General features: G+C 39.8%; 1 protein-coding gene across 2 annotated transcripts; it reads left to right on the forward strand.

Annotated features, from left to right (window-relative positions):
• Positions 1-1,116: 1,116 nt before the first annotated feature.
• On the forward strand, positions 1,117-22,138 carry si:rp71-46j2.7 (uncharacterized). 2 transcript variants are annotated; one of them, XM_061835545.1, is made up of 14 exons: positions 1,117-1,488; positions 3,665-3,776; positions 5,917-6,130; positions 7,050-7,192; positions 9,953-10,115; positions 10,203-10,258; positions 13,263-13,453; positions 13,655-13,765; positions 13,887-14,012; positions 15,396-15,494; positions 15,577-15,735; positions 19,580-19,752; positions 21,918-21,981; positions 22,065-22,138. In XM_061835545.1, the coding sequence occupies exons 1-12, from the start codon at positions 1,309-1,311 to the stop codon at positions 19,730-19,732; spliced, it is 1,707 nt and encodes a 568-aa protein (XP_061691529.1). In that variant the 5' UTR covers positions 1,117-1,308; the 3' UTR covers positions 19,733-19,752; positions 21,918-21,981; positions 22,065-22,138. The 2 variants fall into 2 exon arrangements, with proteins under 2 accessions (XP_061691529.1, XP_061691528.1); XM_061835544.1 differs by lacking the exons at positions 19,580-19,752; positions 21,918-21,981; positions 22,065-22,138 and adding an exon at positions 17,915-18,239.
• Positions 22,139-26,366: the final 4,228 nt, after the last annotated feature.

The following is a 26,366-nucleotide window of genomic DNA, read 5'->3' on the forward strand; positions in this document are numbered from 1 at the left end:
TTTTAGTCCGACACTCCCGGTTGTGCATCAGTCCTCCGATGAATTAAACATAATTGCGTGTCTTAAGTCAACAACTTGAACTAAGAAGCTTTGTCAAAAAAAAAAGACTTGTTTAAATGGGACAAAAGAGGACAGAAAACCCCCCAAATTGATTATATTCTCCGCTTAATTCCAAATATAATGCTAGCATGTTCATAAATTTGGAGCTAATATGGTTAATTATCTCAGAAGTGTTCTTTGCACACACATCTGGGGTCACGTTCACTCCCAAATATCCGAGTTAACCGCAGAGAAGCCTGGCAGTGAATGCGAAACGACAACGCAGCTGTTTGGCGGATCGCTCCGTTCGCGATAAATCGTGAAATAAAAATATAAAGATAGTTTTCAAAGACATAAATAAGGATGGTGAGATATGTTCACTCACTAGCCACAAAATACTGCCAAACATGTTAATCAGAAAAATTATTGTTATTGTATTTTTGGAGCGGCACAGTGGAGTAGCTACAGAGCGTTGGGCTCACTGTTCTGAGGAGCGGGGTTCAAATCCCGGCCCGCCTGTGTGGAGTTTGCATGTTCTCCCCGTGCCGATCTATCTATCTATAATCAAGCTGTGTATGTGTGTGCGCTATCCAGTCTTTTTTTAGATCTATCTATCTATCTATCTATCTATCTATCTATCTATCTATCTATCTATCTATCTATCTATATCTATCTATCTATCTATCTATCTATCTATCTATCTATCTATCTATCTATCTATCTATCTATCTATCATCTAGCTGTGTATGTGTGTGCGCTATCCAGTCTTTTTTTAGATCTATCTATCTATCTATCTATCTATCTATCTATCTATCTATCTATCTATCTATCTATCTATCTATCTATCTATCTATCTATCTATCTATCTATCTATCTATCTATCTATCTATCTATCTATCTATCTATCTATCTATCTATCTATCTATCTATCTATCTATCTCTAATCTGTAATCAAGCTAGCTCGAGCTGAGATCGTGATCCATCGTTCCCGGAGGTGTCCTGTAGAGGGCGCCCTTCCCCGTAAGTGGCACCCGGCTTTCGCCCAGCCAATCGCAGCGCGGCGTTCAAGTAGCCCGTTGGTCAAACTTTCGCTGCCTGTTTTTCACTTTTATCGACTTGGGCTCCCCGACGTCGCCCGTTCCACACCCGTTTTCGCGATGCTGTCGGGCCGAGGGGGCTTCATTCCGTTCCACGCTCGGACTCGGGGTCGCGCGAGACCGTGGTGAAGGGGGTGGGGGGGGAAAAAAGGGCGAGAAGGACGAGGAAAAGATGTATAGATGGCGCGTGTCCGTAGCGGTGACGCTGGGCCTGCTTTGGTACTTCACCGAATCCGGACGAGCCCTCGCTCAGTATTTTATGTGTTTCTTCTTTTTTTGCCTTTCCACGCCGCTTTTGCTGGCCAACAGCGGCCGGGAGAGCAGCACGCAAACCGACGAGGACGCCGTCCAGGTGAACAAACTCACGCACGCCATTAATAATTGTTACCTGTGATGGCAGCTAACGAAGTAGAGTACAAATACTTGGTTAAAGAAACTACTTAGAGAGGTTACGAAAGTTATCACAAGCTGTACTGTTTTTTTTTTTTTTTAAGTAACAAGTTAACTTATGCCTTTGTATTAAAAAAATAAATAAAAATGGCTACAGACTGAAAAGTACTTAGATACAAAATTATTTTTTTTGCTGTCAGTTCTAGCTAATGTGAAGTAACTTGGCACGATAAGTAAAAAAATATGTGCACGCAAAATATTTATCCTCATCAATTTTGCTATGCATTTGTGCTCGAACTGAGAAAATATTTTTATTAAACCTAAAAATGTAGTGTTAAATATAATTACCAAGGGAAATGGGGTGGGGTGGGGGCTAACCTAGGCTCTCTGTTGTTTAAAACTTGTACTTTTGGAAATTTAAAAAGAGTTTAGAAAGCTCTAGGATCCAGGCCTTTTGCTTTATTTTTTTTTACATTCTTGTTTTTAGGGGGAAAAGTGATAACATAAATACAATTAGACACTCCCAAAAAGTCACTTAAAATATTAACACGCAAACCCATTGCTTTGCTAGTTTTGTGAACTGACTAAAAAAAAAAAAAACACATCAAATTATTCTCTTTAAACAAGGTCATGGATTGGGAATATCTTGCTGATCTATATGTTGTGATCTGTCATCACTACTGACCCCCAAGATCACAATCAATCAATATCTTTTTTTTGTGTGTGTGTGCATCTTCGCATTCTCTGAGAATCAAACATTTTAACAAAGAATAGGAAATACAGATCCATAATAAGCCATTAGAAAAATAGTTGCTCTAGTAAAGTACAGATAACTGAGAAATCTACTTAAGTATATTACCCCGCTTTATTCAAAACAGGTCTTTGTGAAAATGTCGCATCGTTAGCATAATAGCATAGCAGCGCAAGTCATTTTTTAACATTTTGAGAAAAGAAGAAAAACACAACAAATTTGGGAAAACAAGGGCTACAGACTGTAAAGTACTTAAATGCAGTTTTATATAATACAAGCTAATATGAAGTAACTTGGCACAATAAGTAAAAAATATCTGCACACAAAATATTTATCCTCTTTAAAAAGCTTTTGCTTTATTTTTTAAAATTGTATTCTTTGTTATTCTTGTTTTTAGGAAAAAAAATTATCACAAAAATACAATTACACACTCCAAAAAAAAAAAAAGTCACTAGAAAGAAATATCAAAATGTGAACCCGTTGCTTTGCTAGTTGGTGAACTGACTAAAAAAGGACAAAAAACAAACAAACAAATTATTCTCTTTAAATACGGTCATGGATTGGGGATATATTGCTTCTCTAAATGTTGTTTGTGTCATCACTTCCTGTTGAACATTCCCACGTGTTGCTAATGCCCCTGACTGTTTTTCCATATCTTAGTCCCCCAGATCACAATCAATTTTTTTTTGTTTTTTTGCATCTTCTCATTCTCAGAGAACCAAACAGATTTTAACAAAGGAGTAGAAAATACAGATCCATAATAAGTCATTAGAAAAATAAATCCTCTTGTAATATACAGATACATTAAAAAATTACTTAAAGCCCCAGTCACATGCCCATAAACATTCTAAAATAGATATTGTAATGTCACTTCCTGCTTCTTCTCCAAAATAAATCCCTAGAGAGGATTTTCATGGCGGGAGTTACAAAAAGGCATATACGTCAAAATCATGTTTTGTGGTCAAAAAACGGATGGGTCCATTCCGGCTGTCTTAAAATGTATCTATTTATTTTTTATTAATAACATTCTAAAAATCATGCATTTCATGTCAGTGGGGCTTTAGGTATTGTACACCACTTTATTCAAAACAGGTCTTTGTGAAAATGTTGCATTGTTAGCCTAATAGCATAGCAGCACAAGTTATTTTTTTAACATATTGTGAAAAGAAAAAAACACTAATGTAGAAACCAAGGAAAAGTCCAGTTGCCCCCATTAGGCCTTTGCATCTTGAGCATTAGCATTAGCATTTACATACAACACATTTGTATCCTTTATATCGATATTGTGTCAGTAAATTTTAAAAAAGGCTGAGATGGTTACGGTACGGCGCTAGTGAAACGTTAAAGTGCCGTTCAGGACGCTTACGACTTTCAACGTCTTCCCCAGGAGACTCTTGATGAGCACTTTAGTGGCGACTTAACTGCAGAAGGTACTGACAATGACGCCGGGGTCTCCCTGGGGCGCCGCTATCCTCACGTCAAAAGATCTCTTCAGCAAGGTGAGTGCGTTTATGCACGCGTTTCCCCGAAGTTTATTGAGCGAGGCATGTGCCAAAATATGTCATTTACATTAGAAACATAATGCGATAAACCACCGCACAAAAAAAAGTACAAATGCAGAAATAATGATCTTGTCTCAGATTACATATTAATTTACTTACTCGGTGGTTGGAAATAATCGTTTTATAATGAAGGTGGTGGTGTCATAACGTTTTCCTCATTGTTATGGCAGCAAATACAGTTTTGTGTTGTAACTTGACACACTGTGCCGTAAGGGGGTCATGTTACATCCCATTCGGAGGGGAAAGAAGAGGAAAACCCCAGCCACCAAAAAAAAGATAGAACTTATGCTAATGTGAGCCCGAACGGGAAGTAACACGTCTGCTTTGCATGCTTCACTGATTTGACAGTTTTCAAACCGCCTTGAATGAGCGGCTCTCGAATCCCTCGACGACGGAACGCGACGTAACTCGGAATGCAAAATAATGGCGCTGGTGACCATGATTAGTGTATTTGGGGAAACAATGTACAGATAAGCAGTTTGCAACAGAGAGAATAGAAAAGTAATGGAAAGATATCGAAGTGGGCATCCATAGTGGTGAGGTGGACTACCTGGAAGAGGTTATAGAGCTTGTCGTGCACGTGACGTCGCCATTTTCACGGCGCCATATTGCCGGTCAAAAAGATCCGCTCGACATTGTGGGAGACAACTGGAGGAGGATATTTACAATACCCGAGACCTGTTGTGCTGTTGGTTTGTCACAACAGACGAGACAGATGTTCAAAAAGAGATCATTCTGTTGAATACCAGCTGAAAAAAAACAGAAAATATTGATGGATTTTGGCTATTAAACGTGATGGATGGTGCCCAACCAAAATACACGTACGCCTGTGTAGCGGTCGCTTCATTTCAGGTAGGAATTATTCTTCTCAATTGCAAATTACCAAAAAGTATTTGTAATGCCAACTTGGCTTATTTGAGAACAATGCGTGTTAAAAAAAAATGTCTGTTGCAGAGGTTTACGGAGGTTAAGTTTGGCCGGAATCGCTTCCGTGTACGTCCTCTTTTTTTTATTTCAATCATAGTTAATGAATGCGAGTTTGTGTAAAACCAGGGGTCATTTATTTAAATATTGGTATTTGTACTACCCTGAGAACGCCTGATTTCGTCAAATCTCAGACGCTGAGCGGGTTTGGCCCTGGTTAGTACTTGGATGGGAGCCCGGCTAGGAATACTAGGGGCTGTAAGTTGCGTCAGGAAGGGCATCCGGTGTAAAACTGTGCCAAACAAATATGCGTTCGTCAGAGATGACACGCTGTGGCAACCCTTAACGGGACAAGCCGAAAGGAAAAGAAGAAGAAGTATTGAATACTAACTGAAAAGATCGATGGATTCCGGCAAAGGTCAACATGTCGCCGAACACGAGCCGTCAACCGTCGTCTTATTTTCAATCATAGTTAGTGAATGAGTGTTTGTGTAAAACCAAAGGTCATTAATCTAAATATTGGTATTTGTATTGAATACTAGCTGAATAGATCGATCGATTTCGGCAAGGGTTAACACGTAGCCGTATGCGCTTCCGCGTTCACAAGCCATCAAAACCGTCACTGTGTGTGATTTATTCCTGATTGGGAACAGACGAAGAATGAAGTATTTGTATGCGTCCAGACTTTTCTACGATTTCAAACTTTTCCGTGTAAATCTTGACGACTTACTCACCAGATCCACATGTAGATCCACTTGTCCAAGACAAGCGGAAGCGAATTAACAGTCCAATTTCTTATCATTAAATTCGGGTCCTCTATGGCGAGTTTATCTCATTTTTCCACATCCCGTCGTTTATTTTCACCTTCTAAATGTCTGACGGTATCGGACAAGACTGGGCGTCGTGCTACAAGACATATTTCCGTGCCGTCTCCAACCGACTTAGCTTTGAGCAGTTCTTAGCTTGACCGGCAATGTGGCGACTTTAAACAAAAGTCACGTGATTTTATGACTTGGGTGCACGAACGAGCTCTATAGGGCATATTAGGGTCATCCTTAACTTTTCTCAATATTCCGATTTGTTTTAGAATTATGTATGTGAAAGAGAGAGAGAACTGTCAGTTCCCTTGAATTTCCTCGTTTGGTCTCCGCAGTGTTCCACTGCACTTACGCTCAGCTGGTGTTGCCATGGTACGACGTACCCGAGCCGTGGGAGCGCCAGCCCCTGCACCAGACGTTCAGCAGGGAATTTGACTACGTCATCGACAGCGTTATCAAGCACACGCGGGACCTGGACGTCTGTCAGGTGGTGGTGGGCTCCATCCGTATTCTGACCCAGCACTTGCACGATGCAAAGCACCCCGACAGGTGAATAGAACCCCCCGGAAGTTGAGCGGGTGTGTCTTCGTGTGTGTGTGTGTGTGTGTGTGTGTGTGTGTGTGTGTCTACACTGTAGGTCAGGGATGTCAAACTCATTTCTCTCGCGGGCCACGTTGGAAGGGGTTTCCCTCAGAGGGCCGTTTTGACTGTGAAACAATAAAAACGTTTAATTGTCTTATCCTGTTTACATGATCAATTTATGAACCAGAATTAGAATCAGAAGTCAAGGGTAATGTGTTTTTCAACGGTTCATGTATGGTGACTCAAAAATGCTTGTAATATCTCAATTTGATCAGTTATGATGTGTAACAATTTTAAATTTTGGTACAGATTTTTACAATAATCATAAAAATGGAAACTAGATTTAGCTTCGTGGGCCAAATAAAATCATGTGGCGGGCCAGATCTGGCCCCCTGGCCTTGAGTTTGACACGTGTGCTCTAGGTTATTTAAAAAAATATATATACAGACGCATTTATATCTATATCGATCTGCCTTTGCTCAATAAAGGCCTTGAAACACTGCTCAATAGAGAATCGACTCCCAAATCCCGCCAAATTAAAATTTAATTTGCAGATTGCAGCGTTCGAGGCTGCGCTCCGCATTATTTTAGGGAAGGAGAAAAAAAAAAAACTCCTCCAATTATTGCTGCCTCAGCTGCTCTTTGCTCTGAATAACGTGCCTATAAATACCTCCGGATGTTTTACCGCCCATGAATAATTTACAGCATTTTATTGGATTTTACCTGCAGTGATAGCTGTTTTTCCTGCGAAAAGATGTTTAAAAAGTGGCACGGTGAAGCTTTAGCATGTGTGATTTCCCCCCCCCCCCCCCCCTCTGCAGTCATAAATAGCATGGCGGGCCAATTATTAATCCAGAGATGCCTTTCTTCTTTTTCTTGTCGTCAGGCAGCTTTTTTTTAGCTGCAGAGGTGAAGAGATGGCGCTGCTCCGAGAGCTCTCGGATGCTCTGGTACGTAACCTGCTTCCGGAGCACCTGTGGGGCCAACAAGTCACCCGCTGTGCCTTGACTGAGATTGTTGCCTTAAAGGGTAAGGAAGCGTTCAAGGGTGACGGCCTTGCAGAAGCGCCGGGAATATTTTACCCAAGCCGAGTCATGACTTTTTACATTTTTTTCCTTTTTATTATTTTTTATTTTTTTATTATTACTGTTTGTTAACAGTCAGCAAGATTACACACTGTGACCACTTATGTTCAGTATGGAAAATTAACTTTTGAATGGGTTGCAAATCAAACCTATTTGACGGTGATAGGGGACAAACCCTGTTTAGAAAAGTGAAAAATGCAAGTTGTTTGCGCACCCCCTTAATTTTTTTTATAAATTTATATGTATATATTCAAAGCAGTTCTCCAAATTGGGTAGTTTTTTTATTCCATTTTGGCTCATCTTTCAAGAACAGAACAGTGACTTTAACAAAATGTTTTGGTTTTGTGACATCTAAAACTATAAATCATCCATCCATTTTCTTTGCCGCTTATCCTCACAAGGGTCGCGGGGAGTGCTGGACCCTATCCCAGCTCTCAACGGGCAAGAGGCGGGGTACAGCCTGAACTGGTTGGCAGCCAATCGCAGGGCACATAGCAATTTAGAGTGTCCAATTAATGTTGTTTTGGGATGTGGGAGGAAACCCACACAGGAACGGGGAGAACATGCAAACTCCACGCAGGCGGGTCCGGGATTTAACCCGGGAGCTCAGAACTGTGAGGCCAACGCTTTACCAGCTGATCCACCGTGCCGCAACTATAAATCGAAAACAAGAAATGCGGTAAACAACTACAAAAATATCTTTTTTAACATGGCATTCGTTATTCACGATGAATTGCACCATCTTTTTTCAAAATCCTGACAATTTCTACTACTACATTACAGTGCTTGATAATAGAGGTGCAAAAATTAATCAAATAATTGACTATGAAATGAATTTACCACTATTATAATTGTTTAGAGACTTTAACTAAAAAAAATTCCAAATCATCATGCTTTCACCGTCTCAACAGTAAATAAAATTAGATATATGTTGTCCTCTGTGAAACTTTCATATTTGGGTAAAATGGAAGTAGGACATTTGAAAACAATGTTCAATATTTTTGTCGACTTTCTAACGTATGCGACGAACCAAACCAGTGACTGAATTATTATCAATTTTTATTAGTAAATGTTCTGCGCTGTCAATTTGAAATAATGTCATGTATTTGAATCAAGGGGTAGAAGTAAAAAAAAATTGTATTAGATTTATGATTTAATTGAAAAAAATATTCAGCAGATTAATTATTAAAAGAATTGTTCGTAGGAGCCCTTGTTTATACCGCGGTTATAAATACTCCCGAGTGATAGCTTTCCAAATTAAATTTTTAAAATATATTTTTATAGGAGTCTGTGGTCAGAGATTTGCAATCTCCTTTTATGACTCTGTCGTTAGAAAACATAACACAAAATATTTAACCATTTGCACGGTTTTGCTATTGCAATGCATTGAAAGTTAATGCCTTTTATGGGCATAATTGAAGAATTATCGCTCAAGTGCAGGCCGCTTCTATTTTTGTTGGCGTGCACCCAAAGAAGTATTGATGAAACATTTAATTCATATGCTGTTGGCAATACCGCACAGCAATTTTCTCCAACATTAATGCTGTTTATATCCATAGTAATTAGCTAGCGTGCTTACGCAAGGACTTTGATTTATTGGAGGCACTTTAAAAAGAGATTTGTGGCACTTGTTTTCAACTGTACAATACATTAGAAGGCTATAATGTATATATGTGTATATTGCATTTGAATTGTGTTCAACCAAAAAAATTACAGGAAGCCTTCACACGTCACGTTTACTCTGCACATAAACGATACAATATGAATAACGGTTGACTCAAAGAGACCACGTTTCTTTTAAACGAGTAAAAAAAAATAAATACAAAAGTGAGATTTAAAAACATCAATACAAGTTATGACTCAATATGATGGTTTCATAATTAGTCTCATGCTGTGCGATTAATTGATTTTTGTAAATTAATTTGAGTGAATTGCTCAGTGTATTTACTTATTTATTGAAAAAAAAAAAAAATCCCCCATCAGAAATACATTCTGACTGACGTACACTGCTTGGACGAACAACATGCCAGCGAACAGAAAATAATAACTTTAAAAGATCTTATTCTACAATATCGCAGTTAACCAAACAAGAGTCAATTTGTGCTTCTTTCAAACTTTGTCACCTTCAGTTGACTGTAATACTAACATAAAACATGATGATGGAAATTTTTACATTCAAACAACATGTTTAACCAAACCTTCTAACTTCATCTAACAGAAGTTTGATAGCTTAATTCTAATGTGCCATAGATGGGCTAACCAAAATGAGCACAGATAAACTGTGGTTTTCAGCCTTCAAACTGCTATTGCTTTCACACTTAGAGAGCAATAATGCATACAAAAATGCTCGCTGGCATACGTTTTCTCTGCGGGATTAATGACAATCACAGCAGTTTACTTCGTGGACCTTTTGTCTCTTTTTGGTCTTAAACACTGTTGACCTCTTTAAGTAGCGCTCAGTGCTGCCTGGCATGTTGTGGCGCAACGATGTACTACACTAAGGTTGGTGACTAAATTTTGCCTTGCCTCTATTGTACAGTGTAAAAATTAATTACAAAAAAAGTCGTTACACAAGCATTGTTTCACTGTGAAGTACTTTTTTCGTGGAGGGGGGTTGGAGTGCTTGTATATAATGAAGTGTTGATAATGGTGAGTGAGGTTGTTTTTTTACACCCCCTTTTTTTTCCCCCGTCTTCCTCCTTAGGTCTGGGCCTGTTGGTGTCATGGTTGTCTGACCCTGACAACCTGAACCAGCTGGTGGTGAGTCAGCTGGACAGCGTATCTGCTAAAGGTTCCACGGAGGAGCTGAGAGCCTCCGACCCGGAACGAGGTTCTCTGGACTCGCAGGAGGACGACAGCGCTCAAGTGTGAGTATGATTCCTTGCGTCGTTATCGTCGGTAGCCGTGCGGGGGTGTGCACTTGGTGCTGACTGCCTCGTCTGTGCTTTTTGTAGGAACTTGGAGGGAGTGGAAGTTTCCACCAGCAGCCAAATCAAGGGCAAATGCAAAGGTCTGTCTCAGAGTGTGGTCGGGGTTGCAGTTTATAATCTTACGTCGGTTATTAAATTAATCGTCGACAATTTTTATCATCAACTTAATCGTGACTAGTTGATTAATCCTTGCAGGCTAAATAACTTTTATCGGAGGTTAGTTAGTCCTCCTCTGCCTCTTGCTCAAGTTCCGTAATTGAAAAGTTTGCATATTTACTTACACTTATCTAATTTTTTTAACAGATTGAAAGTATTATAGCTTCAAGTCTCACATTCTACATTTCAACGCAAGCAATTTCAGTTGACCTTTAGCCCCTCATTCATTTACATACAATTTTACACAAGTTGCATTCTCTTGTATGAGCGGTTTAATTTAGGTTTATGACTAACTGGTAATAAAAAGTATAAGCACTTACTATAGTGTTCGTAGTGAGACAATTATGCTCCATCAGTTTTTTAAATATAAGCTGGCATTCACACTGACATTCATGTACACGTGACATTAAAGACCACATATTGGTGAACAGACAATGTCTCAATGGACAATTTTGCTAGTTTGAATGTAGCATGGTTATTGCTGCAACCATAATGACATTCTTGAGGTATTCAAATGTAAACATTGGATGCACAGGGGTGAAAATGAACAGTAATGTCGAGCTTGTGCACCTAAGTCATCAAATCACGTCACTAGCCGGAAGTGCCGGTCAAACAAAGCATTGTTCAATGCTAAGCCGGTTGGAGACGACGCGAAAATACATCTTATAGCACGACGCCCAGAGTTTTGTCCGATACCGTTAAACATTTAGAATCTGGTAATAAACGAAGGTACGTGTAAAAACGAGGACCCATATTTGATGCCGAACTCGGATGTTTTCGCCGATAAGAAATTAGACTATTAACCAGGTTCCGCTTGTCTTGGACACCTGGATCTACACATGGATCTGGTGAGTAAGTCGTCGAGATTCACACGGAAGAGTTTGAAAGCGTAGAAAATTCTGGACGCATACAAATACTTTGTTGCTTGAGCTGTTCTCAATCAAGAATAAATCCCACATAGTGATGGAGCCACTTAGATTTTTTTTTTTAAATACAAATACCAATTTTTCAATAAATGGCCCCTGGTTTTACACAAACTCGCATTCATTAACTATGATTGGGATAAATAAAAGACAGCGAGTCGGCTCCTCCGTACACGAAGCATGTTACGGCCACGGTCCTCGACAGACTTTTTTTTTTTTTTCTATAAGTACTTCTTGGGACTTTGAGATTGAGAAGAATAATTCCTACCTGAAATGAAGTGGTCGCTACACAGGCGTGTGCGTATTTTGTTCAGGCACCATCCATCATGTTTAATTGCCAAAATCCATGGATCTTTTCTGGTCTTTTCAGCTGGTATTCCATAGAATGACCTTTTTGAATATCTGTCTCGTCTGTTGTAACAACCAACAGCACAACAAGTCTTGGGCATTGTGAATATTCTGCTGCGGTTCAATGTCCCCCACCCTGTCAAGCAGCTCTTTTTGACTGGCAATATTGCCCTGAAAATGGTGATGACATGTGCAAGAGCTCTATATGATTTGAAGATGTCTTTTTCCCCCAAAAATGTTGGTAAATACAGAAAAATCACCCAAACCCATTGATGATGAAAAGGTCTGTTCTCCAGCCTGTGCCTCTCTGATCCACCTGTACTGTGAACTTTACTGTAATACCGTAAAGTAGGATTAATATCACCATAAAACCAAAACCGTGACATACAGCTATTGTTACATTCCTAACTCCAGATGATCTCCCACACCGTAGTGTTGCACCACAATGGTTGGGGATTGACAGAATATAAGTACAGTATATGAACTCCTCTCCAAGTCATCTAGTTTGACGTTTTCCTGAACACAAATGACTTTATATAATGCTCTAAGCTACAAATCTATGTACCTGTCATGGTTGAATGATAATGATGGGCAAGTCAGGGCAAGGTTGAATTTTTCTCCTACTTCGACCTTGAAAAAAAGCTCCTTTCATTTATGTGGTGTTTTCAAAAAGTGGGAAGGGGGAAGAGCAGAGGGGATCATCATTATTATTATTCATATTGTGAGCGCAGGACTGGTTTAATCACCAGCCGCGCGATGACGGCCTTGTGACACATTTGTACCAGTGGCCCTCACACACTTTAGTTTCGCTGTTGTTTGTCCAAGCGGTTATTGTCAACTCATTTATTCGCTGTTGTCATGCCACCGCACCTCAAACACCATGGATGAGTGAATTAAATCCAATAATGATACCATAGTAATGAGCCTTGTGCATATTTATGCGACACCACACCAAGTTTACATAATGTGGACAAACAAGCGCACTAATATGTATTTGTAAAATACATATTTGTGCGCTTATCACGAGCAAGTTGGATAGTTTATCAGGAATCTTACAACAAAGTTATGCGTTCAAAAAGCTTTATTAGTGTGGATTCTATTGAAGGTCAAGGTAGAATTTGCAGATTAAGCACAGGAGCATTACGTATACCTCCAAATATATAAACCCGCGCAATCTGTTAACTTGCATTTAAGATGATAATCCTCATTTTTTATTAACACACAATAGTGAGAATCGTTTCTAACATGATTGTTGTTCAATTTATTTCATTACATAAAAGAAAAGCAGTACATATATTGAGATGAGAATAAAATCTGAAACATAATTTATTATTTTGGTATATTTTGACAATTATTGTGTCCCATTTTATAGGAAATATATTAAAAATATCCCTTTGCATATTAGCATCATACTAAGCAGAATTTCCCAAAGCAAAGCAATGTGTTTAGGTATAGTTTTCTTTTTTTTTAAATTTTTTTTTTATGTTTAGTTTGACAGTAAACCCCTGTACAATATCTAAGCATAAATTTAGTACTTATGTTTTGGAATGAGTCAAATACTTGCGATGTCCCTTTAATAAATGTCCTTTTCTGCAGTTTATCTATCTATCATTTTTTATCTACGTTTTCTAATCTGTATCTTAACTGCTTCTGTCAGGCAACAAATTGAAGGCGGGCTGGTCCAAATTCGTGTACAAGATGAAGACCAAGAAAGCCAAGAAGAAGAAGATGAAAAAGCTGGAGCGAGAGCTGGTGATGAGGATCATGGCGGCTCAGGGAGACGCATCCAACGAGGACGAGGCCAGCAGCAGGGAGGGCTCCGTGCACAGTCAGCACGACTCTGACAGGGTGAGGATTCCTCATCCTTCGCTTATTCCTTATTACTCCATTTATCACTTCATCGGGATCATTATATAATCGAGTGTCTGATTATGTAAAAAGTGATGAGGGAGATGGTAATGAGTGGTATTGGGCACTGTGTAGCGGACGGGAAGTGATTTCTTGTAAGCAGGTCGATTTCATTATTGACCTGCGGGCAAACCCCGTTAGGACGACAGCGATCTGGAGAACTACCTGACAAGCGTCCAAGAGGACATGATGGAATTCAAGCTGTCTTATGAAATGTGGCGCGTCGGCCGCTGGGCGGTCAGCATCCCTCATGTGAGTTCTAAATATCATTGACAGTCTGGAATGTCTTGCGGGGCCTGTTTTTTGTCAGCAGAGGCTGCTTGGAAGCCCAGTTTGAGTAGGTGTTCCCCTCCCCCCTCCCTGTATGTTGCAGGCGGAGTGTGAAAATGAGGAGCTAATCTTCACGGTTCATCTGGAGGAGAGGGACAGCCCTGAAAACCTACAGTGGGACATTAGGAAGAAATACATGGAGGTCATCTATTTCAGAAACAGGTGGCAGGTAAATTGGCACGAGACACAATCCACATTTATCGCCAATCAGGTCACGATCCTCAAGCCAGTCATTTTTCAAACAATCCTCAATCCTCATTCGTAGCTATTTGAAAAGGAGTAATTATCATTCATGGCAATCTTTTGCATGTTTTATTGTATATTTTCCTTACAATTTTCAAGGTTACCCAAGTGTCTTAATTTATTATTTTTCTGACAATCCTGGCTATATTTAGCCCGTCCCAGACATACAAAGATAGAACATATTTCCTTGAAGCCAACTACTATTTTCCTATCAGCTGGGGCTTTGGCGACGTCTGGGGCATCTTAGGCTATTACAGAAATTGCACAAATGTATGGAGAGGACTGAGTATGGGCAAGTTTTGAATTCCTGAAGATATGGTTCTCAGGGAAAAAAAAAAAAAAACTACAGGTGATGATGTGAATCGCAAACCGTAAAAACAGTAATACACTTAACAATAATTAGATTTATGTGAGCTGTAAACGATGGATAAAAATAAATTTGTTGGAAGAGGAAGAAACCCGGTGCATTTGCATTTTGGCATTTTTTAGAGGAAACTGTCCATCTTAAAGGGGAAATCCAGTGGTCTACATGAAAAATGTATCAAATAGGTCAGGCAATATGTATTTAATATCTATTTTGACAACTGGATGTTAAATCCTCTCTCATTTAATAGTGTTTTGAGAAGATTTTTATCGACAATTCCGAATTTTCAGTGGCGCTGCCATTGTCGCGAGTCACATGACCCACGTGCGCGGATGTCACGTGTAACGTGCAGTTCCAAACGCTCGATTATGTGGGACACCATTTATGCCCAGCGCTGATTTCTCGGATTTATCCTCATCTGACGATGAAATAGCAGTATCGGTTGATCGGGAAGACGGAGGAATACTTTGATAAAGATTTGAACCTGTGGCTGGAAATGTTGAATATTCGGATGGTTCTTTGGGCGAAATGAGTCTGACGACCGAACTCCGGCGGCGGACCGCCAGCCGAGAAATCAGCGCTGGGCATAAATGGTGTCCCGTGTAATTGAGCGTTTGGAACGTCACGTAAACACGTCACATCTGTCCACGTTGGTCATGTGAGTCTCGAAAATGGCAGTGCCCCTGAAAATTCGTAATTGCCGATAAAAAATCTTCTCAAAACACTATTAAATGAGAGAGGATTTAACATCACATTGTCGAAATAGGGTGCATATCATCCGGCGTAAAAATTGTCCCAAACATATATTTGCGTGACACGCTGTGGTGACCCCCGAAAGGGACAAGCCGAAAGAAACTTACTATTATTTATATTCCTTCCATTTTTCTGTATGTTGCCTTCTGTTAAAAAAGTTTAGACATTCCATCATGTAAATGTTTTTTCCAGGACTCCACCAGCTTGCCCAGTATCTTGGAGGTCAACGAGCTGGAAGTCAGCAACGAGACCAAAGAAGAAGCAAAAGTTTCCGTTGAGCACTTCCTGCAGGTCAGAACAACAACCCTGAAGCAAAAAAAGAGCCCTTAGATGCTTTTCTCACGACTTCACAGGTTATTATTTTCCTTCCCAGGAATTAATTTCAGATCCTATGATTGGGCACACACAACCGGTGTTCCAGTTCCTCTGTCCACTGGACAAGCTGCTGAATGAAGAGCAGCATTACGGAGGCGTGTGGGGCTTACTCAGCGGCTTGGCTTACTTTCTCACTCCTGGACAAGAAGATGAAGAGGTAATGTATTTTGCTTTTAGTGACGATCCTGGTTTAACTGCTGTGCCCTCATCAAATGCACTGTACTCATCCTTTGGACAACTTTGTGGGGGAAAAATGAACAAACTGCTAGAATTCTTTGTACAATTTTTTTTTTCCCTAATTTCCCCACCACAAATTAAAAGCAATATATGTACCGTATGGCGCACGGAACATAAAATGTTTAAAGTGCTGTACATAAATAAAAATCAAACATAAAACAGTTAAACAAAACAATTATTTTAACTTATAAAATGTTTATAAATCTAAACTACCAATTGAATATTTTTTTAATTTGATTCCTTTAAATGCTTTTCAGTTTTACTTGAATTATTATTTTCTATTGCAAAAATCACAAAGCGATTTTACATATACAATGACATGAGTGATACATTGCCGACCCACCTGCTATGTGGAAAACCGCGAAGAAAGCAAAAACATTTTATGACCCTTCCCATACGAGTTACACACATTTACAAGGCATTTTTTGAAGTAATCCTTAGTGCCTGTTCTTATTCTTGCTGTCAAGCAATGGGGGACTGTTATAACATGACTTTGAGGAAATGAAAAGATGACTTCTTCACACAATTCCACGTAGGAGGTGATGCGTGCTTGCTCCAAAGTATTACTTGCAGGGGAAGTTTACTGTGACACTCAAATAAAACGAGAAATAAAGATCGTATACGTAAATGCAAAAATTATCAAACAAACCACCTGCTGTAATTTTGCCAAACAAAAGACTGTCTTCATACGAACAGGTGATGTACAACGTTGTAGACGGGCTAGCAAAAATTAGCGTAGCTGTCATGGTAATCATAAACCATCAAACAAGTGCTATTAACACATACAGCGTAACAACACCTGCAAAATTGTTATGCGGCGCTTGCATTCTCACTCATTACACCCCAAGTGTATCCAATATGCATTTGTATCATGTTTGTATCATACCGCCTTGCTCAGATGACCCCCCACTTGAATGACGAGACACGGTTCAATTTGTTCTGAAGAAGAGCTTTGAGGAGAAGCCTGCGTCAAAGTAATAAGAGTTGCTCACGCATGCACAGTATTTTTTTTTTATACCAATTGGTGTATTGTTCCTTTGAGACCTCACAATGCAGGCACGCAGTGGAGAAGCGTCCAAGGAAATTTAGTGCAGAAAAACAAGCAAATAAGTGGTTGGATTTTAGTTGTCTGCAGGGGATACAGTCCTGCACTCAACTGCTTACAGTTAGCAAAAATGGATTGATTTCTAATTATGACATATATCATATCATTCATGTTTGTGTGAGATGCAGTCATCCTCATAAAAATCCTTATTTGTTTGTCTTCAGATCAGATTTTGCTCAAGAATAATTCAGCATAATAGAAATTACAAAGAGCACGCAGCCAAGTGACGGGGAAAAATGGGCACTAAAATATTCAAAAAGATAATAAAGCATCAGCGGCGCTGGTAAAGCGTTGGCCTCACAGTTCTGAGGTCCCGGGTTCAATCCTGGACCCGCCTGTGTGGAGTTTGCATGTTCTTCCCGTGCCTGCGTGGGTTTTCTCTGGGCACTCCAGTTTCCTCCCGCGTCCCAAAACATTAATTGGACACTCTAAATAGCCCCTAGGTGTGATTGTGGGTGCGACTGTTTGTCTGTATGTGCCCTGTAATTGGCTGGCAACCAGTTCGGGGTGTACCTGTTGACAGCTGGGATAGGCTCCTGCTCTCCCCGTGACCCTTGTGAGGATAGGCAGCAAAGAAAATGGATGGAATAAAGCATCAGTGCTTTTTTATATCAGTTGTTTAAAAATGTACAGTAGACACGTTACACAGACGTAGAATTCTACTGGTTAACATCCAGTGTTATACTGGTACCATTAATGGTACACAGATGTCCAGGGAACAGTTTTGCTTCATTAGTACCATGAAGTTGGCCTACTAGTACACCAAAGGTGTTTTACTCGTGTTGAGGAATGGTCTGTCTGGGGGGTGGAATTCAGTTCAATTTAGTAGCGCGCTGAATTGTCTTACTAGTGAAGGCAAAGAACAGACTAGTACATGGACCTCAAGCTGGAGATCAAGGATATGTAATAAATATTCAAAGGGCTCGCCATAATGAAGTGATGTCTGTTTTTTTCCCCACGCTGCTCAAGCTGAGATTGATTATTTTCTTTCCAGAGCTGTACCCCACCAACAGGATCCTCTAAAGAAATCATCAGCATGTCCACAGAAGGTTCGGAAAACTCCCTCGGCTCCACGAGACGAGTCGCACTGTTAGCACTGTTTCACTTCCCACCATTGTCATCTCCTCGTGCGAGACGCCCGAGGGAGACAACAAGGAAACAGAGAACAACCCGTGCTCATCTTTAATCTCGAACTCTTCTGTCGGAAACTGTTCCCACGACAAAACGGAGGATTCCGACAATCCTTTAACGCACTTTAAAATGATCATCAAGGGACTAACCAGATCCAGATCGCAGGAGTCCCTGTCTGCCGCTAAAAACCACACTGACGAGGACGCGCCCCTGTCAGAGTACGCACCAACCTGCGGTCGTGAAGGTGGCCATCACCAGGAGGACGCCACCAATGGCCCGTCGTGGTTGCATTTCAACGCCAGGTCAATCGCCCTGTTAACAACCCGTGTCACCAGTCAGGAGAGCACATTAAGAACGCAAATACAGTGGTACCTTGAGATGGCCGACTTTGGAAATACCAGCTAACTTTTCGTGCAAAAATTTGAGATGCGAGTGGTGTAGGGTGGCAGTGAACTCAACTAATTTCTCAGCAGTTTGGACAGTAGCGAACAAATTGAATAATTCTACACCAAGTTGATGTTTAACCTGAAATTAAACGTATAACAAAGACAATTACTCGCGTACTCAAAACAACCACATAACTTAGCCTTTGTCTGCTAGCTTAATGCTAACAGTGAATACTATCTATTTTGGGTTAGAATACATTTTTTTAACATCTTGGAACACAAATGTTGGCAACATGTATACAGACATTGGCATTTTTTTTACTTTTATGGCTTGAGCACAGCTCATGCAACATTTTCACAGACAATGTAACAGTAATCAGGCATACCGTATTAATCCTCTTTCAAGAGCAAGTAATAATGCCGTACTGACAAGGATGAGAGGAGGTTAATCAAAAGTATCTGTATCTGGGTGGCCAAGACGAGCAAAGATCACCACATTGTTCATTCTATTCATTTCCACTAAGGGTTGGACTTTGTCAAGGTTTCTTTTATCACTAATTCTGTTCATTAACTTTATGAAGAGAATTTCTAGCCACAGCAGAGGCCTTTAGGATGTCCTGTTTTGGTGACCTCAGAATATGGGTCTCTGCTTTTTGCAAATGATGTGGTTCTCTTGACTTCATCAAGGCACAATCTTGAGCTTTCACTGGAGCCGTTCGCAGACGACAGTAAAACGGGTAGGATGAAAAACAGCACTAACTTATCTGAGGCTACGATGCTCAGTCGGAATAGGGTTGCGTGCCCCCCTCCGTGGGGTCAGGTCGGGTCTGTCATGGCTAAGAAGGCGCAGAGTCGAAAGGCAAAGCTATAATTTACCGATCAGGCTGCAGTACGTTTCTAGCCTCACCTGCGTTTCGACCGTAGTCCCAGGCAAAAATTACTTTTGTCAACGCACTACTGTCATTAAAAAAAATGGAAAAAAAAATTGAATCTGATATCTCCATCCCACTGAGCTGAAATTATTTTTATTTTCTCATCAAGTACCATCTGATCCATTTGGTAGAGGCTCACGTCTTTGATCTTTGTTAGAACTACCCGAGCGAAATATAAAAGATGAATTCTTTTTCTGTTGGTTTTTACAGGGCCAAGAAGGAGAAGACGAGCCCCAGGGTGTCGTGCGGGGCCACCAAGCCCAAAGGGAAGGAGCAGGTAGTCCCGGCCAGGGGGGACGAGCCGCCGTGCGTCCGCAGTCAAGGCACGTGGGAGCAGCTGGAGGCCACCAAAGCCATTTTTGATCTGCTGAAAGAAATATCAGGTTTATTCATTTGTACAGTAAACGCCCCCCACCCTCGTAAAAAGCACATATACTCAGACCACGTTCATTGTTTTAGTGCCCAAAAAATGCAAATGTCTGGGCGGGGGTCAGCAAATAGGTAGCGAGCTGTACGTTCCTGGGGAAATATGGTTAAATAGGTGAATGATGAACCACGAATATACTGGGATTACTTTGGCTCATTTACACCTCAAAGACGCAGTGAGCGTTTATTCAACTTGATGCTATTTTTAGCTATCTTGATGCAGATAATGTCAATGAATATTTTGTTAGACTCTGGCGACAAGTAACCGTTGGAAGTCAAACGGCATCAAGCTGTGCTGCCAGAAGCAAGTTAGCGTAGGTGTAATTGAGGAGAGCTTGGTGGCAGGCATCAAAAACGGGCTCAAGACATACCTTTTTAAACATATCTTTTAACTAAATATTGTAATTTATTATATTTGTTTTCACTACTATTTTTAGTCACTAATTTTAGATTCTGTTATTAGCCATCAGGTTTTGTTCAGTTAAGCATTTACCCTAATTTCCGACCTATAAGCTGTGACTTTTTTCCACACGCTTTCAACCCTGCGCTTTATGCGGTGATGTGGCTAATTTGTGCATTTTTTTCTAACGGCTGCAAGGGGCCACTCGAGCGGAAAAGCTAAGAGTGAGACCGAATATATGTGCTGAGGATGTGACTTTTACAGGTCCGGCCCTGTTAGCACTGCGCTAGCGTTAGCATTAGCGTGGGCGTGGTGCAAGCGTTTGCATTAGCGCGCGTGGCGACGCTAACGTTAATGTCAGTTTCAACGTGGGCACTTGCGGCGTTTACACGGCTGCGGCCTATGTATGTATGTATGTACCAAATAGTATTTCCTTTACAAATGTACTGGGTGGGGCTTATAACCAGGTGCGCTCTGTAGCCCGTTATTTGTGACAAGTGGCCATCATCTTGGTAGAATTTTCAGAAAAAAAAAACCTAGACTGAGCACTTCAAATGCCTTTAAGTATCCTCCATTCAAAGATGTTGAATAATTAATGATGGAAAAATGAATTTAGGAGACAAGTACATGGGCTATTTGACTGGACATTGAGATTTTTAGAGGAAGTCATGCCGTTAAAAGTTTTACGTAAATTATTTTGGGGTATGGTTCAGAGAGCACTTTGGAATTTCAACCCTTACAAGCTTAATGGTGGAAATTTTTCATTGAACCTTGTCTGTGAATTGGGGGAAGGATTCACGCAGTAGAAGACGAAAGTTAAGTATCGATTATAGCCGTTGACACCTCTGTAAGGATGCCAAAGATTTGTTCCTGCTCCCCCCAAAATATATATATTAAAAGGACATGTACAAATATCCCTTTACTTGCTACGATTGTAGCTAAAAACATTGCCATCTAAAATGAAATATGTTCGACACATTGATGCATTATTTGCCTTGAGGATGCCCATGGAAAAGTACAGAGGTCCGAAGGAGCTACATTGTCTATGTAGACCTAGAGAAAGCCTATGACAGAGTACCAAGAGAGGAACTGTGGTGGTACTGCATGCGCAAGTCCAGTGTGGCGGAGAAATATGTTAGAATAGTACAGGACGTGTATGAGGGCAGCGGAACAGCGGTGAGATGTGCCGTAGGTGTGTCAGAAGAATTTAAGGTGGAGGTGGGAGTGCATCAAGGATCCGCGCTGAGCCCCTTCCTGTTTGCTGTAGTAATGGATAGGCTGACAGATGAGGTTAGACTGGAGTGAGTATATTGGTAGAAGGGTGCTGAGGATGGCACTGCCAGGCAAAAGAGCGAGAGGAAGACCAAAGAAAAGGTTGATGGATGTTGTGAGGGAGGACACGAGGACAGTGGGTGTTAGAGAGGCGGATGCACGAGATAGGCTTAGATGGAAAAAGATGATACGCTGTGGTGACCCCTAATGGACAAGCTGAAAGGAAAAGAAGTTAGACACATTGTCACATGCATAATTAATGGATTCTCTTTGAAAGAGATGAAATCTAAATTCACACTTTGTTGTATACTGTAAACAACAACAAAAAAAATCAAATGTTTGAATGTCCACGTTACAGTTACGTGCTACGTTTGTTACGTTTCATGGAGTTTAAATCCAGAGTAAAATTTCACCAGACACTCTACACTGACGCTCTTGTTGTCTTCATAGGAAACTCCATTCTCATTAACATATTTGACGCCATTCTGAAGCCCGTCATGCCCATTTTGAAAAAGTGAGTGCGCCTTTCACTTCCTTGCCGTTGCGGCCCGCCGTGCGATTGTCGCCTCTTGACGCTGATGCTGTCGGTCTGTGCAGGAAAGTCAACTCTTTCTTAAACAAAATGAACCCGAGCGAGGCGCAGATGGCGGCATACATCCAAACCCTGTGCGACAAAGCGTGGCCGCAGACCCCCGCGGCGACTTCTCCTCAGCCGCCACCTCGCACGGATGACGAGAGAGGCGAAACCCGGGTGCGGGCGCACAACCTCATCAGCGCTCGATGTAGGCGCCTTGTCGCACTTTTGCGTGTTAGATCAGAAGTCACTGCCTCTGTTAGGGATTAGGCAAAAAGTGAATCATTCTTACTTTTTTTTTTTTTTTAAACTAAAATACTTTAAAAAGCGTTAAAGTATATCTTTTGCTACTTGTTCTTATTCTGTCAAGAAATGGAAGACTTATCATATAACATCACTTTGATGAAAGGAAAAGACTTGCTCGCACGGTTTTCCAAATAAGATGCAACATATGCTAGCGTCAAGATGTTTTGCTTTTTATGCCCACTTGAATATCGAGAGAGCGAGTCGAGAGAATGTTCATAAGTAGTAGTAATAATTGAATACCTACAATGTAGAATGGGTGCAAAAGATCAGTCAATATTCCTCTGGTAGTATCACTTGTGTACTAGACACTAAAATGGATTGATGGATGGGTGGATGGATGGTCATAATGTTCTCTCCTCCCTCCTGGTAGACTCTCACTATCTGGTCCTCAAGAAAACGGACATGGAGAATGTTTTTAACCTCTTCCAGGACCCCGAGAAAAACAAAGCACTTGTGTATGTAAGTAATCGCATTTTTATTTTATTTTATATTTTTTTTGTTGTTGTTTTGAAATTGCAGTGCATTAAAAAAAAGAACGTAGTCTATGAATAGTATCCAAGAGTTCAGGTTTCAAACTAAGGTTTGCAGGTGTGACAGAAGAATTGAAGGTGGAGGTGGGACTGCATCAGGGATCCGCTCTGAGCCCCTTCCTGTTTGCTGTAGTAACGGATAGGCTTGACAGATGAGGTCAGACTGGAATCTCTCTCGTCTGGACATGTCCAAACCATCGAAGTCTGCTCTCTCTAACCTCGTCTCCGAAACATCCACCCTCGGCACTCGCATATCTAAAATTTGTTACGAGTAAAAATACATATTGAAAGGCGTGGCTTATTTTGCGTCGTCTTGACATAAATTTACGTGTTTATTTCATAAACGTTGGTAACAAAACAAGCCTGCTCCTAAACAACCAGAATTCACCCGGAAACAGGAAATGCAAGTTAACCGTACTGAGCATGTTCGGAAGTTATACCAAAAGCGCACGTTCCGAGTTTCTTCACGTATGGCGAGCGCATTTACGTCGAAAGTCATCAACATCACGAGCCATGTCAAAGGAAATTTAGTTACACTGAAAACATTTCTGGGATATAACGCAGGTAATATTTCAGTATCTAACTATGATAAGTATGAGATTGTGATTTACTTTGCCTGTCCATATATCTAAATGTGACGGTCTATATTTAGTTTTGAAAGTGACCTCTTTAAAAATGTCTGTCTCAGTTTGTGCAGTGTCAATAAATTATGATTATGGTATTAGGAAACAACTACATACTCGGGTATAACAATTCAGTAAATTATTTTAAGGTCTTGAGATTCCATCCCTAACCACACCCGCAACTTTATATCTGCGGGCATGACTGACCACACCCGTACATTTTTCAAATGTGAGTGACTGAGATAGTATTCGGCAAGTATGTAAGTTAGTATGAAATTTTAATGAATTAAATTTGGGGTTTCAGTACAGGTTTTGGAATAATTGAGGTGCAACGACTAATCAGTCATCAAAAATTGATTTTTATGTCATTTTCAGTGGTAAACAATATTTAAACAAGGTCCCTGCCTTGTTTATAATTGTTCAAATGTATTATAGCAGTAAATAGTTACATTGATTATAATAACGCAAACTTCTTTTACTTTGGAAAACAACATTTTTGCCTATTATCTGACAGATTTTACTGACCAAACCAAGAAACGAATCATAATCTGCTTGCGCATTTTCTGCGCATTCAATCTGAAATCGGGTTCTGTTTTGGAATAGAGGAGTGGAAATTTTAAAACTTTTTAAAAAAAATCAAATTCATGAGTGAATAAAGAAAATAATCACCCCATTATTTATTAAAATAATTGTTCGTTGCAGCCCTAAACGATTGCACTGTTTTATGGTTTTGAAACTTCAGATGGTAATCCCTGTTTCAGTTCCAATCCTGAATGTTACGTCGGAAGTTCCATAATTGCGCATCGTTGCCCATTTTTTTGTCTCTTCTCCCTTTTCAGATGCTCCTGTCATTCCTGCTGCGGGAATTATTCCCCGACGACCATTCTCTGCATCGGAGTGCTGCTGCCTTGCAGAACGTGACCAACCTCATCGCCTGATCTATGAATGTCTTTTTTTTTTTTTAATGCTTTTTTTTTCTTTTTTTTAATATATAGAAATATATAAAATGTGTATTTATTAAACGCTCTGAAATGCCTTAAAATATTTCCAATGCCAGTCAGCACATTATTATTTTTTTTTTTACCTCAAATTAAACAATGTATGTTTTGCATCATATTAGATTTTTATGAATGTGTTTTTGGGAAATTCCTGTTGTGGCATGCTGATTGTTCAACTTGAAGACACTTTTTCACTTTAAAAAAAAAAAATAATTTTAATGATTTTTTTTTTTTGTTTGTTTTTGGTGTCACTTTTTCACACGTCAGTAGGTTGACCTTTTGTATCCTGATTGGCAGGACTTATTTACACCAAAAGATTTTGTCATGGTTACGAATCACGTGCGCAGAAAACTTGAAAAATGTCAAATGTGAATTATATTGACATGCCATTATTATGTGTTTTAATAAAAACAAAAATTCCACTTTTCACTTTACGGCTTGATGGTTCATTTTAGCATTGATGATGACGATGCGGTTGAAATTAAAAAAAAAAAAAAATTCTCCTCAGTTAAGCCGCAATTCAATTAGAATTTGCGCCGCATAACATACGCGCATCATATTTCATTTGCACCGCCGCCTTTGGTATGGATGTGGAAAAATTCCATTTGACATGCCTCATAGTTCACCAGAGGAAATGTGATTTTTTTTTTTTTTTTTTCTCGCTTTTCATAGCCATAGGCAATCTCTACCCAGGCGAAAAGTGGAACAAATGGTAAGAAAAATATACGGAGTGAGCCAGCGTACGGAAGGGAGGGTAACAAAACAAAACCCATGCATAATAAATGAGCCGAGCATGAGCTTTTCTCGCTTTGTTCCGTCGCTACGCTGATCCAACGGGCAACTTTGGAATTCTTTTTTTTTTTTTTTCAGTCCGGGAATAGACAAATTCCTGGGTCGGTGTGGTCACATTCACGCATTTTAATTATGGAAATGTGCGAGAATTAATTCCAGGATTATTCCAGCGCAGGTCACTGGAGGGAGATTATGAGAAAGCAAGTCATTATGCAATTTTATTCGTGTTTTTGTTTTGCTTCCGTGGACAAGCAAGGACATTCCAAGATTATACATTTTTGTTAAAACCCTCCAAGTTTATATAGAAACAATAGAACGGTAAACTTTAATTCAGGGATGTCCCATCTTTTTTCCTTTGAAGATTACATACAGAAAAGGGAAAAAACTCAAACAAGAGGGCTGTTTCAATATACTGTAGATCAAAATATGTAATAAATCTAAATATCCGATTGGTGTTCACAGTGGCGAAGCAAAACAGTATTACCGTAATGCTGATAGTAATTTTCAGGTAGGAAAATTGATATCCTAACCTAAAAATATTTAAATATAAATAGAAAAATTGTGTAACATGTCCGCAAGTTAAAATTTGTCATTTTAAATCTGAAAAATACATGGGATTTTTTTTTAACAACAAAATAATAATGTTAAAATAAAATAAAAAAAATATAATAAAGAAAGAAATAAATCTACATTTTTCTTTTTAAGTTATCCTCCACATTTGTCTTTTTGTACCCTTTTGATGTGCATGAATAATAATGTGCAACAGGTCATTATGAAGTAATAAAGGAACTAGATATAAAGTAACCAGGGTCTACCTGAATAATAATTAAAAAAAAAAAAAAAAAAGAGCATGCAGTGCATTGCTATTTTGGGCACCCTTAACTTATTTGTAACCTTTAGCTGAAATAATTCAACATGACTATATGGCAGTACTTAAAATTCTATTTAATTTAGATTTCTTTATTTTAAATGAATATATCAGCATTTTTATGAGGGTATTCTGGATAAAAATTGACGCTGCACTTAAAACATTGTGCGCATGTATAATGTACAGCGTGTGAGGGTTCAAAAATCCA

Source organism: Syngnathoides biaculeatus, chromosome 11 (genome assembly GCF_019802595.1).
Source record: "Syngnathoides biaculeatus isolate LvHL_M chromosome 11, ASM1980259v1, whole genome shotgun sequence".
Lineage (NCBI taxonomy): Eukaryota > Metazoa > Chordata > Actinopteri > Syngnathiformes > Syngnathidae > Syngnathoides > Syngnathoides biaculeatus.